Genomic DNA, 17,465 nt, shown 5'->3' with positions numbered 1-17,465 from the left:
TACCTCTTACACTGCCAGCCCTCAGGGCTAATGGTTTCCCAAGACAACTTAATAAAAGAATATTCTGATGTAAAATATATAAATAAATAACTTCAATAAACCATCTATACAATAAGCAGTCTATAACCTCTGCCCCAGCTTTCAATACATTCATCCGTTCAGTTCAATTCAGTTCAGTCACTCAGTCATGTCCGACTCTTTGCAACCCCATGAATCACAGCACGCCAGGCCTCCCTGTCCATCACCAACTCCCGGAGTTCACTCAGACTCACATCCATCGAGTCAGTGATGCCATCCAGCCATCTCATCCTCTGCCGTCCCCTTTTCCTCCTGCCCCCAATCCCTCCCAGCATCAGAGTCTTTTCCAATCAGTCAACTCTTTGCATGAGGTGGCCAAAGTACTGGAGTTTCAGCTTTAGCATCAGTCCTTCCAACGAACACCCAGGGCTGATCTCCTTTAGAATGGACTGGTTGGATCTTCTTGCATAGATGTATTGAATAAAATTCTATACATATTCATGTTTAAAGTAACCTTTGAAAATTAGGATTAGAGAAGAGCTTCCTTAAAATGTGAAAGATTATAAACCTGATATTTATGGCAAACTCAGAATGGAAACATTTCAGAGATAGTCTCCTTAAAGTCAGGAAGAAAACAATATCAGCTATCACAGTCACTTTCAAAACAATACAGGAAAACTTGACCAACATGATAAGACAAATAAAAGAGATAAGAATAAGAAGGGATGAGATAAAATTACTATTATTTGTAGATGATATGATCATCTAAATGCGAGCTTAATGAAATCAAAGGACAAGCTATATGAACTAAGGAGTTCAGCAAATCTGAGAAACAATATCAACTTATAAAAATCAATATCCTGAATCTATATTAATAATAACCAATTAGAAAACATAATGAAAAAAGATATGCTTCAAACTACTAATAAAACTATGTTTCCATAAATTAAATAATATATAAGGCTTTTATGAAAAAAGTTAAATTCTATTAAAGGATATAAAGAGATATTTGAATAAATGAAGAAATATAACACTATAAGAGTGACTACTGCTAAGTCACTTCAGTCGTGTCTGATTCTGTGCGACCCCATAGATGGCAGCCCACCAGGTTCCCCCGTCCCTGGGACTCTCCAGGCAAGAACACTGGAGTGGGTTGCCATTTCCTTCTCCAACACATGAAATCGAAAAGTGAAAGTGAAGTCATTCAGTCGTGTCAGACTCTTAGCGACCCCATGGACCGCAGACAGTTCTTCTCAAACTAATTTATATATTCCATACAATGCCCATTGGAAATTAATCAGGAATTTTAAAGAAGCTTGACAAACTTATTTTAAAACTTATATGGAAGAATATAGTTTGCAAAAAATAAATCAGAGAATCAAAAAAATCAAAGAATAAAGACTAGCCCCACCAGATTTTAGGAGTAATGTAAAGAAACAATAATTAAAAGAGGTAAAGTACTGGGACTTCCCTGGTGGTCCGGTGGTTAAGATTCTGTACTTTCACTGCAGGGGCTGCAGGTTGATCCCGCCTTGGGGTACTAAGATCCCACATGCCATGCAGTGTGGCCAAAAAATAAAAATAAGTAAATGCTAAAGTCATTAAAATTCTTTTAAAGGGGTTAAGTATTGATTCTGAGCAGATATAAATAAGTAGAATAGAAATGGAAGACACAAAATCAGATCCAGATACATATGGAAATTTGCTATTTCTTGATGGTGCCTCCAGAAACCATTACATAAATTTAATACATGATGTTAGGGGTAAACAGCTTGCCACAGTGAGATAAAGTTAGATCCCTACCTCACATCATGCATATCATATAAATATATATTTATATGTATAAATATAAATAAATTCTTAAAGGATACAAGGTAGCTTATGTGACTAGAAAACATAAAATTAATAAATTTCATATGAAAGAAGTGAAAGTGTTAGTCCCTCAGTCATGTCCGACTCTTTGCAACCCCATGGACTGTCCATGGAATTTTCCAGGCAAGAATAGTGGAGTGGATTGCCATTCCCTTCTCCAGGGTATATTCCTAACCCAGGGATCAAATCAAGGTCTCTTGCATTGCAGGCAGATCCTGTACCATCTGAGCTACCAGGGAAACACAATGTCCTATGAAGTCCTTGTAAATTCAGGGCAGGGAAAATTTTCTTTCGAGAAAACCTGAATGCTTGGGGCTGGTGCACTGGGACCATCCAGAGGGATGGTACGGGGAGGGAGGAGGGAGGAGGGTTCAGGATGGGGAACACGTGTATACCTGTGGCGGATTCATGTTGATATATGGCAAAACCAATACAATATTATAAAGTTTAAAAATAAAATAAAAAAATAATAATAATAAAAAGAAAACCTGAAAAGCACAAACAATAAAATAAAACATTAGTAGATTTGACTACATCGAAATTAAGACTTGATTAGATAAAGAACTTTAAAGTTAAAATTAACAGGTGATAAATCAAGAGTAGATATTTGCTATGTTATGAAAAAAAGTCTTTGAAATGACAAGAAAAACATGAGAAGTACAATTTAAAACAGCCAAGGATATAACAGACAATTCACAGAACAATAACAGAAAAACCCTCACATCTATCACATAGATGAAGAGATGGCTACCCTTTTTTTTTTTTAAGCATTCCTTCACATTTTTCTATTAATTTAATTCTAAATGAATTCTCCCAATGCCCCAGTAGGTTAATCAGATATTTCTCAGAAAAAACACTGACATGACATATTCAAAGACATCCAGAAGCCAGGAGCAGAAGTGAGCAGATAACACAGACAAAAAAGCGTGATGCAACCTTATATACACATCTGATAGACAAAAACTAGAAAGCTGGATGCATTTGGGGGGGGTAGGCAGATGCAAAGAAAAGTCTGGCTGCAGTCTCCCACCCCCTCCGGCCCACGCGCTCCCCCCGCCCCCTCTGGGCGCCCGGCTCCACCCACCCGGGAGCCCCGGCCGCGATTCTGCGTAGATCCACCCACTCCGCCCGTGTCGGTGCTGTGCCGTCCAGATGCCGGCGAAGAAGCGCCCTCACGGAGACTTGGCTGCCTCTGGGCTCCGCGGGGACAAGAGCGGCCGCGCCCGCGTGAGGGCGCGGGGAATGGCCCGCAGCCCCGGCGCCGCGGAGGTGGGGCGTGCCCGGGGGCCTCCAGCTGAGCTGTCTCCCTCCTACTGCTCCTCTGTGGACACTGCCTTTCTCTGCACATCTCTCCCCCTCTCTGCTAGAAAGCAGCGACTTCTCTTCTCTTCTCTTTCAACTTTGAGTCTTTCCAGGGTTTCTCATATGCATATATATATATGTATTTCCCATTGGGGAGCTTATCTGAGTAAGATATTAATGTAGATGTTTTGGCCGCTGAAAAGGACTGAAAGTGGGAGGAGAGTGGATCACTCTTTTCTGTTTTCTGAGTTTTAATTACTTCATTCGTTTGCAAGTCTCCTGGTGAAAAAGACGGTACCTTTAAAGGTACTATTATTTGGTATGTAATTTAATATGACCCATCTCCCTAATTTATATAAAAAGAAATAATTTCAAACACAAATGAAATTTAGAATCAACCACTGTGCATAGGGCTCCTTATTAAACTTAGGCAGCTTGGTTGAATTGAGAATCATATCTGCAATTTCTGAGTGACGTTACACTTAGTATTTGGAGCAATACTTAGCAAAAACTTAGTATTTGGAGTAACATCTTAGACCAGAAGTGTTACGTGAGTAGTGTGTCCTTATTATGCCTTTACTCTCAGAAAGAGGTCTTCTGTTGTTGATTTTTCCCATTTATTTTTTTAAAGCAGGCTAAGATTTATACCTTCTTCAACAGAGAATTACTGTGAAGAGAAAATATTAATGGTTCTCTTCATCTGTTTTGTGAACTAATTTTGGACCAGTTTTTTCAGGAGTGTCATCATCAGACTGGTGGCCCAGATCCTCTGGGCTCAGTTTATTTTCTTGCTACAAACTTGTTCACATCAGACTCCCTATGTCTGAGGGCTACAGAAGTGTGAAGTCTGTGATCATCTGTGTGTATATTAGTTGCTTCTGTCGTGTCCAGCCCTGTGCGATCCCATGGACTATAGCCCAACAGGCTCCTCTGTCCATGGATTTCTCCAGGCAAGAACACTGGAGTGGGTTGCCAGTTCCTTCTCCAGGGATGGAACCTGCATCTCCTGCATTGCAGGCAAATTCTTTACCATCTGTCACCAGGAAGCTTATGACCACCTGTACCACCTTCCATTTGATGACCTTCTTAGAGAAGGAAATGCAACCCACTCCAATATTCCTGCCTGGAAAATCCCATGGACAGAGGATCTTGGTAGGCTACACAGTCCATGGGGTCTCAAAGAGTCGGACACAACTGAGCAACTTCACTTTGGGGTGCAAGGCTCACACCTTTGCCTCTGGGAGCTAAAGGCTGTATCTGGCTCACAGTTAGCGTTGAAATCAAAGATTAATGAATGGGGAAAACTGTAGCTCTGCTTTATCTTCTTTTCTAAAATGGGCAATCTTTTCTCCTCTCTCAAGCATCTTACCTGCTAACATTTTCTTTTCCTAGCTCATGGTACTCTAATGACATAGGACATGATGTCATTCTCATTCTCATCTCGTGAGAAGGTTTTAGTTTATGACTTAATATCTTAACTCTGACCAAATATCTTTACTCATTTCAGCCTCCATCTGTTGTGCTTATTGATAATGAAGCATCCTCTAGCAGTGACTGTGAGAGAACAAGCAGGATTTCACAGAAATGTAAGTGCAGCTCCATCTGTTCCATTCAGTTCCATCCCATCTGAATGAAATAGGAGTGACTCGACCAAGCCTTTGAGCAGCAGACTCACTTCTTGAGCATCCTGCCTTCCTTTCCTTGAAGCATCTCTCTGTGTTTGCTGTGTTTCTTTGAGACCTCCAAACACAGAGTCTGCCACTGAATTTCCTGGTAGTGTTCGGCAGTTGGGAACCCCCAGACGTTAGGAAGCCAGTTTTTCTGATTTCTTTCTGTTTCTTACTGAATAAATTTTTTAAAAAATCATCTTTAAAAATTTCTTTATGACATACAAATGTCAGTACTATTGCCTTGCAGAGATGGTAGAAACCTGGCGTGCCTGTTTCCCATTCTGTCTTCCTTTCCCACCTGTTGTAGACATCACCATTTGATGGTAGCCCTCTTCCTTGCAAATCCAGATTTGACCTCAAGATACTCGTTGACATGCTACTCTAAATAGCCCATAGCACACAGTGCGAGTTGGCTGCCCAATGTGCTGGTTTCCCAGGGCTGCTGTGATAGAGTACTGCAGACCAAGTGACTTAGACAGTGTAAATGTATGGTCTCATAATTCCAGCCATCATGCAAGTGTTATTCCAGCTTTTCTTTGAAAATTTCTTTCCACATCTGCTGCACATCCTTGTGACTAGCAAGTGATGGAAACTGTTCATCCACTGAGGGTAGACTGAATATTTTTACTTTTAAAAATTGTGGTAAAATATGTGGAATGTAAAATTGACCATTTTAACAATGTTGAGGTGCACAGTCCAGTGGCATTAACAATATTCACATTGTGCAACCATTGCCATTATCCATCTCTGGAACCTTTCTGCTCTTGCAAAATTGAAACTTTGTACGCATTTAACAGTACCTCTCCATTTGCCCCTCCCCCTGGTGGTCTTCCCTGATAGCTCAGTTGGTAAAGAATCTGCCTGCAATACAGAAGACCTGGGTTCGATCCCTGGGTTGGGAAGATTCCCTGGAGAAGGAAAAGGCTACCTACTCCAGTATTCTGGCCTGGAGAATTCCAGGGACTGTATAGTTCACAGGGTCGCAAAGAGTCGGATACGACTGAACGATTTTCACCAGACTCTGTCAACTACTATTCTATCAGTTCAGTTGCTCAGTCGTGTCCGACTCTTTGCGACCCCATGGACTGCAGCATGCCAGACTTCCCTGTCCATCACCAACTCCCAGAGCTTGCTCAGACTCATGTCCATCGAGTTGGTGATGCCATCCAACCATTTCCTCCTGCCTTCAATATTTCCCAGCATCTGTGGTAGACTGAATTTTTAGAAACCATCAGATGTTATTTGAACAGTAAGTTATATGGATAATCAGCAAGAATAATCACATTTTAAAAAACGAAATAAATTTTTTTATTTTCCTGAAAGACTCTGACTCCACTGAAAAGGATATGGACAGCAGTTTTGGGTGAGTGGGTAGTGCCATTTGGGGTAGTTGCATATCATGACTATATCAAAGGAAAGAGATTTGTATACTACTAGTCATGTTACTTTGTAGTAATAATTTTGTAATGTAAAATTGATATTTTCACATTATCTTCAAAGTGTCAAAGTTATATCCAAAATCAGCATCGCTATACTCATTTAAAAAAGAAAATATTCATCTGGAAATAGATTTCAATTTCATGTTTTCTAGATCCTAAAACATTGACATGCCCCAAGGTAAAGTACTGATTTTCATTCTCAGAGGAATGATCTAGCATAAAAACTGATGACAGCCAAGTTGGGAGATTTTCAGCCTCAATCTGTGCAGAAGTTGCTGTGAACAATCTTAATTTGTAGTTCTTCAGGTGTTACACAAGAGCTACAGGAGGGAGACCAACCCTCCATCAGTGGGCGTGGAGCACAATGTAGGGAAAGAGGGCTTCCTCCTTAGTCAAGAGGAGAATCAGAGCAGCCCCAAATGTTATATGAGGTGGGACTAACCCAGGGTCTGTTATTTTTAAGAAAACATACCATGCTTCCTTCACAATTTTCAATTTTCAGGCCGCAGACTTCTTTACATTCCCCATTGTTTTCAGCAATGTGGGTCAGTTTTATTAAAACCCACAAAAATCTGAGTTTTGGTTCTAGATGCATTTTTTATATAATAGTTGTAAGCAATATCACTAGCATGAAATATGAGATATTATGGTATTTTCTTCATATTTTAAATGCAGGTGGTATATCTCCGAGTGATTCTGGATGTACCGTCCAGGAAAGAGGTGGGAAAGTCAGACGGGACATCATGGATTTGGCTGTCTGTACCAGAGAGAAACTGGCCCATGTGAGAGACTGCAAAACAGGTACTCACTCTTCATGTTACTTAACTTTCTTTCTTTTTAATATTACCAAATCTTACCTAAGGAATTTTAATTTCCAGATCTAAAATAAGTTCATATCTTGACTTCAAAGATATGTATTGAGCATCTGCTATATTTAAAACATTATGTAAGGGTGGCAGGGAGGTTTAGGAGAGAGGGGACATATGTATACCTAGGGTTAATTCATGTTGATGTATGACAGAAATCAAACCAATATTGGAAAGCAGTCATCAATCAATTAAATAAATATAGAAAAAGAAAGGCAAAAACCCAAACCAAACAAACAAAAACATTATCTAGACACTCGTTGTTTTAGCCTTAATTCTCTCTTTTATTAATAGGAAGAATAATATTTTCTGTAAAACTGCATTTCATACATTGAAAACATTTTCTCTTTACCTCTGAGGTAGGGGTGTGCAAAGATGCTTTGTCCCTTTCTCAACTTTTTCTTGTATGGGGGAAAATAACCTTTCTGGACTTAAGCTCTAAAAAGAAAAGTGTAGCCTGTTTGGGGAATTCTTTATGATGATTCTAGGCTTACCCTTGAAATTGCAACCTAAAATTTTATGTGTATTTTTGGAAAAGTAGGCCTACTGTTTTCATAGGATCCTCAAAAGACTTTGTAATTCCTTCCAAAAGTTAAGACTCAGTGATGCAGAAAGCCTGCAGATCAGTCTTTTTCAAACTCTTTCAAACCATGCAACAAAAATAAGTAGATAAATCCTTATCCATCATACACATACTACTACTACTACTAAGTCGCTTCAGTCGTGTCAGACTCTTAGCGACCCCATGGACTGCAGCCCACCAGGCTCCCCCATCCCTGGGATTCTCCAGGCAAGAATACTGGAGTGGGTTGCCATTTCCTTCTCCAATGCATGAAAGTGAAAAGTGGAAGTGAAGTCGCTCAGTCGTGTCAGACTCTTAGCGACCCCATGGAAGGCAGCCCACCAGGCTCCTCTGCCCATGGGATTTTCCAGGCGAGAGTACTGGAGTGGGGTGCCACTGCCTTCTCCAATACACACACTACACAAACACAACAGAAACAAAGTTTCATGAGGCAGTGTTGTCCTTCCAGTGGCAGGGCTCTTGGATCCATCCTGTTGTATCCTAGTCTTTCTATGAAACGTGATGGTTCGCCTCACTTATTTTCATAACTGGAGCACTAATGAGATAGGATTACAGTTTGAACACACTTGGTTAAGTGATCTCAAAGGGTTGCCTGCCTGCTCGGACATTCTACATGACTTCTGTTTATCCATTAATAGGAGCAACTAAAATATGTTGGCATGGCCTTCGGGAGGACAGTGACAAAAAAGCTTTCCTTTGAATAAAATAGCACAATGATTCCTTGTTCCTACTGGGTATTTACACGTGTCAATGAAAAAAAGCATTGCCTATTGTATCAGTAAATTAAGGATGTTGTGAATTTACATTAAGGATGAGGGCTGCCCACTGCCAAGCCCTCAGTTACTGCAGCCACTCTCCAACAATGTACCCTAAGGAGACTCGGGGTGGGAAAGAATAGGATACTGGCCCCTGTAGCTGAGGTGCATGGCAAAGGAATGATTTCAGTGAACTGACTTTTGCATCCTCCCAAGTAGTAAAGAATCCATCTGCAACGCAGGCAACCCAGGTTTGATCCCTGGGTCAGGAAGATCCCCTGGAGAAGGAAACAGCAACAACCCACTCCAGTGTTCTTACCTGGAGAATTCCATGGACAGCGGACCTGGGGTGGCTTATAGTCCATGGGGTTCTCAAAGAGCAGGACATGACTGAGTGACTAACACTGTCTCTTTCATACATAGCAAGGTGCTAAAGTCATTAACACAGGATGTCTGGCTTTCTTTAATTACAATCATCTTTAGAGCTTCCGACTCCCTGGTCTTTGTTGCAAAAACTCCTGTCTGTCCTGCTCTTCCCTTGCCTCCTTACAGGCAGACTCTCAGAGTTATCTGAGATGCCGTGTCCCAAGCTTAAGCCCTCAGTTTTGTCCACTGAATAAAACATAATTCTCATCTTTTAAGTTGTGTGTTATTTTTCAGTCAATGCACGTGTCAAAACTGAGGGAATATTTCCTAAGGTACACAGGATACTCTTTTATCCTCATGACCTCAGGGCTCATGTTTCGACTTCCTCCATGAGAAATGCGAAACAGTGACTGTTTGATAATTCTGTCCTGTAAGACAAACACTGGATAATTCCTTCAGAGGAGAGGTGAGAGTGCTTCCTTTGCGCCCTCTTAGAGTCTGTCCTGGTGGAGTTCACAGGATCCTGGGCACTGACCACTGTGTCATGGCCATCTCTGAATTTGTCCTGTAGAGTGTTTTAAAACAATTTTTAAAATGTGTATTTATTCATTCGGCTGTGCCGGGTGTCTTCATTGCTGCATTCAGGATCTTTGGTTGTGGCCTACAAACTCTTGGTCGCAGCGTGTGGGATCTGGTTCCCTGACCGGGGATGGAACCCAGGTACCCTGCATTGGGACCTGGACTCTGCCACTGACCCAGGGAAGTCCCTGTCCTCTAGATTTTGAGGAGGTGAATAAAAGTTCTATAGGGCCTGGCGTTCCCGGAAGCTCACATGGCCTTCCTGTGCCTGCAAAAAACAGAAGCCCAGAGTCCTGTCTGTTCTCACACAGGGAAGATGTGAAATTTCTTCTTCTGCTCCTTCTCTGGGGCTTACAGAGCCATCTAACCACTGACTGTAGTGTTTCAATATTTTCTGAAATATGGTGAACTTTTTATTATCTGAATTTCCAAGAGAATGGGCGGGGGGGCTCTATTCATGGTAAAAACTGGAGAGTTTCTTTCTAATCTGAGAGCTCCATAATTTCAGAGCAGCATCTGAAACTTACCAAACCAAATGGGCCCCCTCACCCACGCGCAGTAGTCAGTCTACTGACACACCAGGTTGCAGTTAGGCAAAGTGCAATGTTTGTTATGACGCACTGAACAAGGAGTCTAGGACAGCTAATGCTCAAAAAGCCCAAACTTCCTGGTGTGTGTGTATGCTCAGTCGCTCAGTGTCCGACTCTTTGCAACCCCATGGACTATAGCCGGTCAGGCTCCTCTGTCCATGGGCTTTCCCAGGCAAGAATTCTGGAGCAGGGGATCTTTGTGACCCAGGGATTAAACTCATGTCCCCTGTGTTGGCAGGCGATTTCTTTACCACTGAGCCACCTGGGAAGCCCTATTAATCCTTAGGTGCCAGTAGGTCTAGAAGCTACATGATCATGGTCATCAGGTAGTTAACTTCTTTCATTGGGTGGGGGTTTTAGCATCTGTAAAACAATTCAGGAAATGTGCACTAGATACTATTATCTAGGTACTTAGAGGGAGAAGGCAATGGCACCCCGCTCCAGTACTCTTGCCTGGAAAATCCCATGGACAGAGGAGCCTGGTAGGCTGTAGTCCATGGGGTCACGGAGAGTCGGACACGACTGAGCGACTTCACTTTCACTTTTCACCTTCATGCTTTAGAGAAGGAAATGGCAACCCACTCCTGTGTTCTTGCCTGGAAAATCCCAGGGACAGGGGAGTCTGGTGGGCTGCCGTCTATGGGGTCACACAGAGTCGGACATGACTGAAGCGACTTAGCAACAGCAGCAGCAGCAGGTACTTAGAGAGGAGAGAAAGCAGACGATATGGAAGAAGGGTCTGTCCCAGGAAGGCCCCATGGGGTCTTGCTCAGTTACAAAGTTTTCACTTGAATGATTTGAGTTGCACAGAATCAGCAGGAAGGCAGTCTTTGGAAGGAGTTCTAGGGTAGTTGAATTCAGATGTTTCTCTTCTCCCCAAACAAGGTCAGTTCCTGCTCTTTGGTTCTTATGAGGCCTGCTTTGCCAATGTGATCCTTTTGTTTGTAGGACTCTGCTTTCCAGGTGGCGCTAGTGGTAAAGAATCTGTCTGCTGATTCAGGGGACATGAGACTTTGGTTCGATCCCTGGGTTGGGAAGGTCCCCTGGAGGAGGGCATGGCAACCCACTCCAGTATTCTTGCCTGGAGAATCCCATGGACAGAGGAGCCTGGTGGGCTACAGTCCATAGGATCCCAAAGAGTCAGACACGACTGAAGTGACTTATCATGCATGCTTGTAAGGTTATCAGGCTGCCGGTTACTCAAGCTTACTTCGTGTCACTGAACAAAAGTTCTTGCTTTCCAGCAGCAATTATGCATATGCAAATAAATTTTTGAATGCCATGATTAATATGAACATGATGCATTTTTTTTCACTAAAAATTATTTTTTATTTGTTTTCTTCAGGTTCCAGTGGAATACCTGTGAAACTGGTCACAAATCTCTTTAATTTAGACGTGCCCCAGGACTGGCAGCTATACCAGTATCACGTGACATACAGTCCTGATATAGAGTCTAGAAGGCTGAGAATTGCTCTGCTTTATAGTCACAGGGAACTCTCCAACAAAGCAAAAGCATTCGATGGTGTCATCCTTTTTCTCTCACAAAAGCTAGAAGAAAAGGTATAGTATGATTAATTTTTAAACACACACATATGCATATATTTATACTCCCCCATATAGATTTTAGAGGTTAGCTGATTTTCATGACAGCTGGAATAAGTGTGTCACTATTCCCATGCCCGAGAGCAAAAGACTTCTTAATTAAGACCTCATCAGCAATTGATTTCCTAATTAAGAAGCTGCCGGTCAGGCATTTCAGAAAGAAGAGCGGTAATACAAACACTGCTTTTTTGACAATTTTTTTTCAAGGCAAAGTGTCCTTGAGAGAGGAATCCTTTTTAAACTTTTCCCAAAATAGGCAAGAGTTTAAGAAACAGCATTTAACTTGTGGTCTCAGACCTTTAAATTTACTTTTTTTTGCTCCTGTGCATTCTGTCCATCTGTCCAAAGGATTGACTTGACATCAATCTTGATTCTAAAACTGTCATTTTTCATGACTTGTTCCATCATATGAAATAGGAGTTACTTATATCAGTCTTGCTCCTTGGAAGAAAAGCTATCATCAACTTAGACAGCATGTTAAAAAGCAGAGACATTACTTTGCCAGCAAAGGTCAAAGCTATGGTTTTTCCAATAGTCATGTATGGATGTGAGATTTGCACTATAAAGAAAGCTGAGTGCTGAAGAATTATGCTTTTGAACTGTGGTGTTGGAGAAGACTCTTGAGAGTCCCTTGGACAGCAAGGAGATCCAACCACTCAATCCTAAAGGAAATCAGTACTGAATATTCATTGGAAAGACTGATGCTGAAGCTGAAACTGCAACACTTTGGCCACCTGATGCAAAGAACTGACTCATTGGAAAAGACCTTGATGCTGGGAAAGATTGAAGGCAGGAGGAGAAAGGGACGACAGAGAATGAGATGATTGGATGGTATCACCGGCTCAGTGGACATGAGTTTGAGCAAGCTCCGGGAGTTGGTGATGGACAGGGAGGCCTGGTGTGCTGCAGTCCGTGGGGTCGAAAGAATGAGACAAGACTGAGTGACTGAACTGAGCTGAACTGAACTGATGTCGATCTTAGGGCTTCCCTGGTAGCTCAGCAGAAAAGAATCTGCCTACAGTGCAGGAGATGTAGGTTCCATCCCTAGGTTGGGAAGATCCGCTGGAGGAGGGCATGGCAACCCACTCTAGTATTCTTGCTTAGAGAACCCCGTGGACAGAGGAGCCTGACAGGCTATAGTCCATGGGGTCACAATGGGTTGGACATGGCTGAAGCAACTGAGGACACATGCATATATCAATCTTAAGGATATTTTTGAATGGTTATGACCTTTGGATATGGCAATTGCATGATTCATATCCATTTTTCATACCTTCCCATTTTTAGTCCTAAAATCAAAATACCAATATCAAGGTTTTTATCATATGCTTTGTTCTAAGGCAATATTAAAATTATTACAAAGAAAAAGAACCAGTTTCTGTATGAAAAACTAAAGCAGAGTATTGAATTAAAACCTGATGCTTCTGTCCCTTGGAAAGTGTAATCATTTTAGTTCAGCATCTTAAACAGGATGACAGCTAGAGCCTAAATGGAAATTTCTAGATTCCCTGTAAACCTTTGTGAATTTCCTCAAGAAGTGCTTTTCTGAACACTCTTGAAGCCCTTATCCATTTATGAAATTCTAAGATTTATAGGAGCTACCTGAGTGTTTATTTCATCTGAATATGGAATTTTAAAATTATACCATATGATTAGATTTAAGAACATGTAAAATCTGGATCTGTAAATTTAGAAATATTTTTATTCATCCTAAGTCCTTATTGGTCCCTCAATATTTTGTCCCATGACCAGATGTTGATAGCATGCTAGTACAGTCTCTCATACTTAAATGACATATTTCGAGGGTTTTACTATCATTAAAGATCATCCTGTCCTTCTACATACAGGCAGATTCTTAATCACTGGACCACCAGGGGAGTCCCAGACTTTTGTACAGTTTTACCTGAGGCAAGAAACACTTCAGTGAAATATCTCATCACTTGTGGAAGAATGCATTTCTCTTTATTTCCATCCCTCCCCCACATGCTTGGTTCATCCTGAAAGCCATTAAAATTACACTTTCACTATAGAAAATACATCAGTTCAGTTCAGTCGCTCAGTCGTGTCCGACTCTTTGCGACCCCATGAATCACAGCACACCAGGCCGCCCTGTACATCACCAATTCCCGGAATTCACTCAGACTCACATCCATTGAGTCAGTGATGCCATCCAGCCATCTCATTCTCTGTCGTCCCCTTCTCCTCCTGCCCCAATCCCTCCCAGCATCAGAGTCTTTTCCAATGAGTCAACTCTTCGCATGAGGTGGCCAAAGTACTGGAGTTTCAGCTTTAGCATCATTCCTTCCAAAGAAATCCCAGGGCTGATCTCCTTCAGAATGGACTGGTTGGATCTCCTTGCAGTCCAAGGGACTCTCAAGAGTCTTCTCCAACACCACAGTTCAAAAGCATCAATTCTTCGGCGCTCAGCCTTCTTCACAGTCCAACTCTCACATCCATACATGACCACAGGAAAAACCATAGCCTTGACCAGACAGACCTTTGTTGGCAAAGTAATGTCTCTGCTTTTGAATACGCTATCTAGGTTGGTCATAACTTTCCTTCCAAGGAGTAAGCGTCTTTTAATTTCATGGCTGCAGTCACCATCTGCAGTGATTTTGGAGCCCCCAAAAATAAAGTCTGACACTGTTTCCCCATCTATTTCCCATGAAGTGATGGGACCGGATGCCATGATCTTCATTTTCTGAATGTTGAGCTTTAAGCCAACCTTTTCACTCTCCTCTTTCACTTTCATCAAGAGGCTTTTTAGTTCCTCTTCACTTTCTGCCATAAGTGTGGTGTCATCTGCATATCTGAGGTTATTGATATTTCTCCTGGCAATCTTGATTCCAGTTTGTGCTTCTTCCAGCCCAGCGTTTCTCATGATGTACTCTGCATATAAGTTAAATAAGCAGGGTGACAATATACAGCCTTGATGTACTCCTTTTCCTATTTGGAACCAGTCTGTTGTTGCATCTACAGTTCTAACTGTTGCTTCCTGACCTGCATACAGATTTCTCAAGAGGCAGATCAGGTGGTCTGGTATTCCCATCTCTTTCAGAGTTTTCCACAGTTTATTGTGATCCACACAGTCAAAGGCTTTGGCATAGTCAATAAAGCAGAAATAGATGTTTTTCTGGAACTCTCTTGCTTTTTCCATGATTCAGCAGATGTTGGCAATTTGATCTCTGGTTCCTCTGCCTTTTCTAAAACCAGCTTGAACATCAGGAAGTTCATGGTTCACATATTGCTGAAGCCTGGCTTGGAGAAATCTTGAGCATTACTTTACTAGCGTGTGAGATGAGTGCAATTGTGTGGTAGTTTGAGCATTCTTTGGCATTGCCTTTCTTTGGGATTGGAATGAAAACTGACCTTTTCCAGTCCTGTGGCCACTGCTGAGTTTTCCAAATTTGCTGGCATATTGAGTGCAGCACTTTCACAGCATCATCTTTCAGGATTTGAAATAGCTCCACTGGAATTCCATCACCTCCACTAGCTTTGTTCGTAGTGATGCTTTCTAAGGCCCACTTGACTTCACATTCCAGGATGTCTGGCTCTAGGTCAGTGATCACACCATCGTGATTATCTGGGTTGTGAAGATCTTTTTTGTACAGTTCTTCTGTGTATTCTTGCCACCTCTTCTTAATATCTTCTGCTTCTGTTACATCCATACCATTTCTGTCCTTTATCGAGCCCATCTTTGCATGAAATGCTCCCTTGGTATCTCTAATTTTCTTGAAGAGATCTCTAGTCTTTCCCATTCTGTTGTTTTCCTCTATTTCTTTGCATTGATCGCCAAGGAAGGCTTTCTTATCTCTTCTTGCTATTCTTTGGAACTCTGCATTCAGATGCTTATATCTTTCCTTTTCTCCTTTGCTTTTTGCTTCTCTTATTTTCACAGCTATTTGTAAGGCCTCCCCAGACAGCCATTTTGCTTTTTTGCATTTCTTTTCCATGGGCATGGTCTTGATCCCTGTCTCCTGTACAATGTCACAAACCTCAGTCCATAGTTCATCAGGCACTCTATCAGATCTAGGCCCTTAAATCTATTTCTCACTTCCACTGTATAATCATAAGGGATTTGATTTAGGTCATACCTGAATGGTCTAGTGGTTTTCCCTACTTTCTTCAATTTAAGTCTGAATTTGGCAATAAGGAGTTCATGATCTGAGCCACAGTCAGCTCCTGGTCTTGTTTTTGTTGACTGTATAGAGCTTCTCCATCTTGCTGCAAAGAATATAATCAATCTGATTTCGGTGTTGACCATCTGGTGATGTCCATGTGTAGAGTCTTCTCTTGTGTTGTTGGAAGAGGGTGTTTGCTATGACCAGTGCATTTTCTTGGCAAAACTCTGTTAGTCTTTGCCCTGCTTCATTCCGTATTCCAAGGCCAAATTTGCCTGTTACTCCAGGTGTTTCTTGACTTCCTACTCTTGCATTCCAGTCACCTATAATGAAAAGGACATCTTTTTTGGGTGTTAGTTCTAAGAGGTCTTGTAGGTCTTCAGAGAACCGTTCAACTTCAGCTTCTTCAACATTACTGGTTGGGGCATAGACTTGGATTACTGTGATATTGAATGGTTTGCCTGGAAATGAACAGAGATCATTCTGTCGTTTTTGAGATTGCATCCAAGTACTGCATTACGGACTCTTGTTGACCATGGTGGCTACTCCATTTCTTCTGAGGGATTCCTGCCCGCAGTAGTAGATATAATGGTCATCTGAGTTAAATTCACCCATTCCAGTCCATTTCAGTTTGCTAATTCCTTGAATGTCAACATTCACTCTTGCCATCTCTTGTTTGACCACTTCCAATTTGCCTTGATTCATGGACCTGACATTCCAGGTTCCTATGCAATATTGCTCTTTACGGCATCGGACCTTGCTTCTATCACCAGTCACATCCACAACTGGGTATTGTTTTTGCTTTGGCTCCATCCCTTCATTCTTTCTGGAGTTATTTCTCCACTGATCTCCAGTAGCATATTGGGCACCTACTGACCTGGGGAGTTCCTCTTTCAGTATCCTATCATTTTGCCTTTTCGTACTGTTCATGGGGTTCTCAAGGCAGGAATACTGAAGTGGTTTGCCATTCCCTTCTCCAGTGGACCACATTCTGTCAGATCTGTCCACCATGACCCGCCCGTCTTGGGTTGCCCCATGGGCATGGCTTAGTTTCATTGAGTTAGACAAGGCTGTGGTCCTAGTGTGATTAGATTGACTAGTTTTCTGTGATTACGGTTTCATTGTGTCTGCCCTCTGATGCCCTCTTGCAACACCTACCGTCTTACTTGGGTTTCTCTTACCTTGGGCGTGGGGTATCTCTTCACGGCTGCTGCAGCAAAGTGCAGCCTTTGCTCCTTACCTGGACGAGGGGTATCTCCTCACTGCCGCCCTTCCTGACCTTCAACATGGGATAGCTCCTCTAGGCCCTCCTGCGCCCACGCAGCCACAGCTCCTTGGACGTGGGGTTGTTCCTCCCGGCCGCCGCCCCTGGCCTCAGGCGTGGGGGCGTGGGGTAGCTCCTCTCGGACGCCGCCCCTGACCTCGGACGCCGGGTAGCTCCTCTTGGCTGTCGCCCTGACCTCGGACGCTGGGTTACTCTTCTCAGCCGTTCCGGCACCGTCGTAGCCTGGCACTCTCGGCCACTGCCCCTGACCTCGGACATGGGGTAACTCCTCTTGGCCGCCACCCTTCGGGCATGGGGTCCTCCCGGCTTCTGCCCCTGACCTCGGACGTAGGGTAGCTCCTCTTGGCCGAGCTTAATGCCTGCTAATGAACTGACCTCTTCTAATTCCTAACCCTTCTGAAAAATCCTTGACCATTG

At 42.5% G+C, this 17,465-nt stretch overlaps 1 protein-coding gene across 1 annotated transcript in view; it reads left to right on the top strand.

Moving 5' to 3' along the window:
• The first annotated feature begins 3,042 nt into the window (after positions 1-3,042).
• PIWIL4 (piwi like RNA-mediated gene silencing 4) overlaps positions 3,043-17,465 on the top strand; it is a 55,884-nt gene continuing 41,461 nt past the window's right edge. Inside the window, exons 1-4 of the mRNA XM_086341935.1 lie at positions 3,043-3,213; positions 4,700-4,778; positions 6,971-7,102; positions 11,386-11,600. Of these exons, the coding sequence (XP_086198061.1) occupies positions 3,043-3,213; positions 4,700-4,778; positions 6,971-7,102; positions 11,386-11,600 (597 nt within the window). The remainder of the gene's footprint in view (positions 3,214-4,699; positions 4,779-6,970; positions 7,103-11,385; positions 11,601-17,465) is intronic.

The sequence above is a fragment of the Bos grunniens genome, chromosome 15 (assembly GCF_055505025.1).
Source record: "Bos grunniens cultivar Pamir isolate PY7600 chromosome 15, Bosgru_T2T1.0, whole genome shotgun sequence".
In the NCBI taxonomy this organism is placed as follows: Eukaryota; Metazoa; Chordata; class Mammalia; order Artiodactyla; family Bovidae; genus Bos; species Bos grunniens.
Note: the sequence above shows the minus strand (reverse complement) of the source record. Positions and strands in the feature narration are given on the sequence as shown.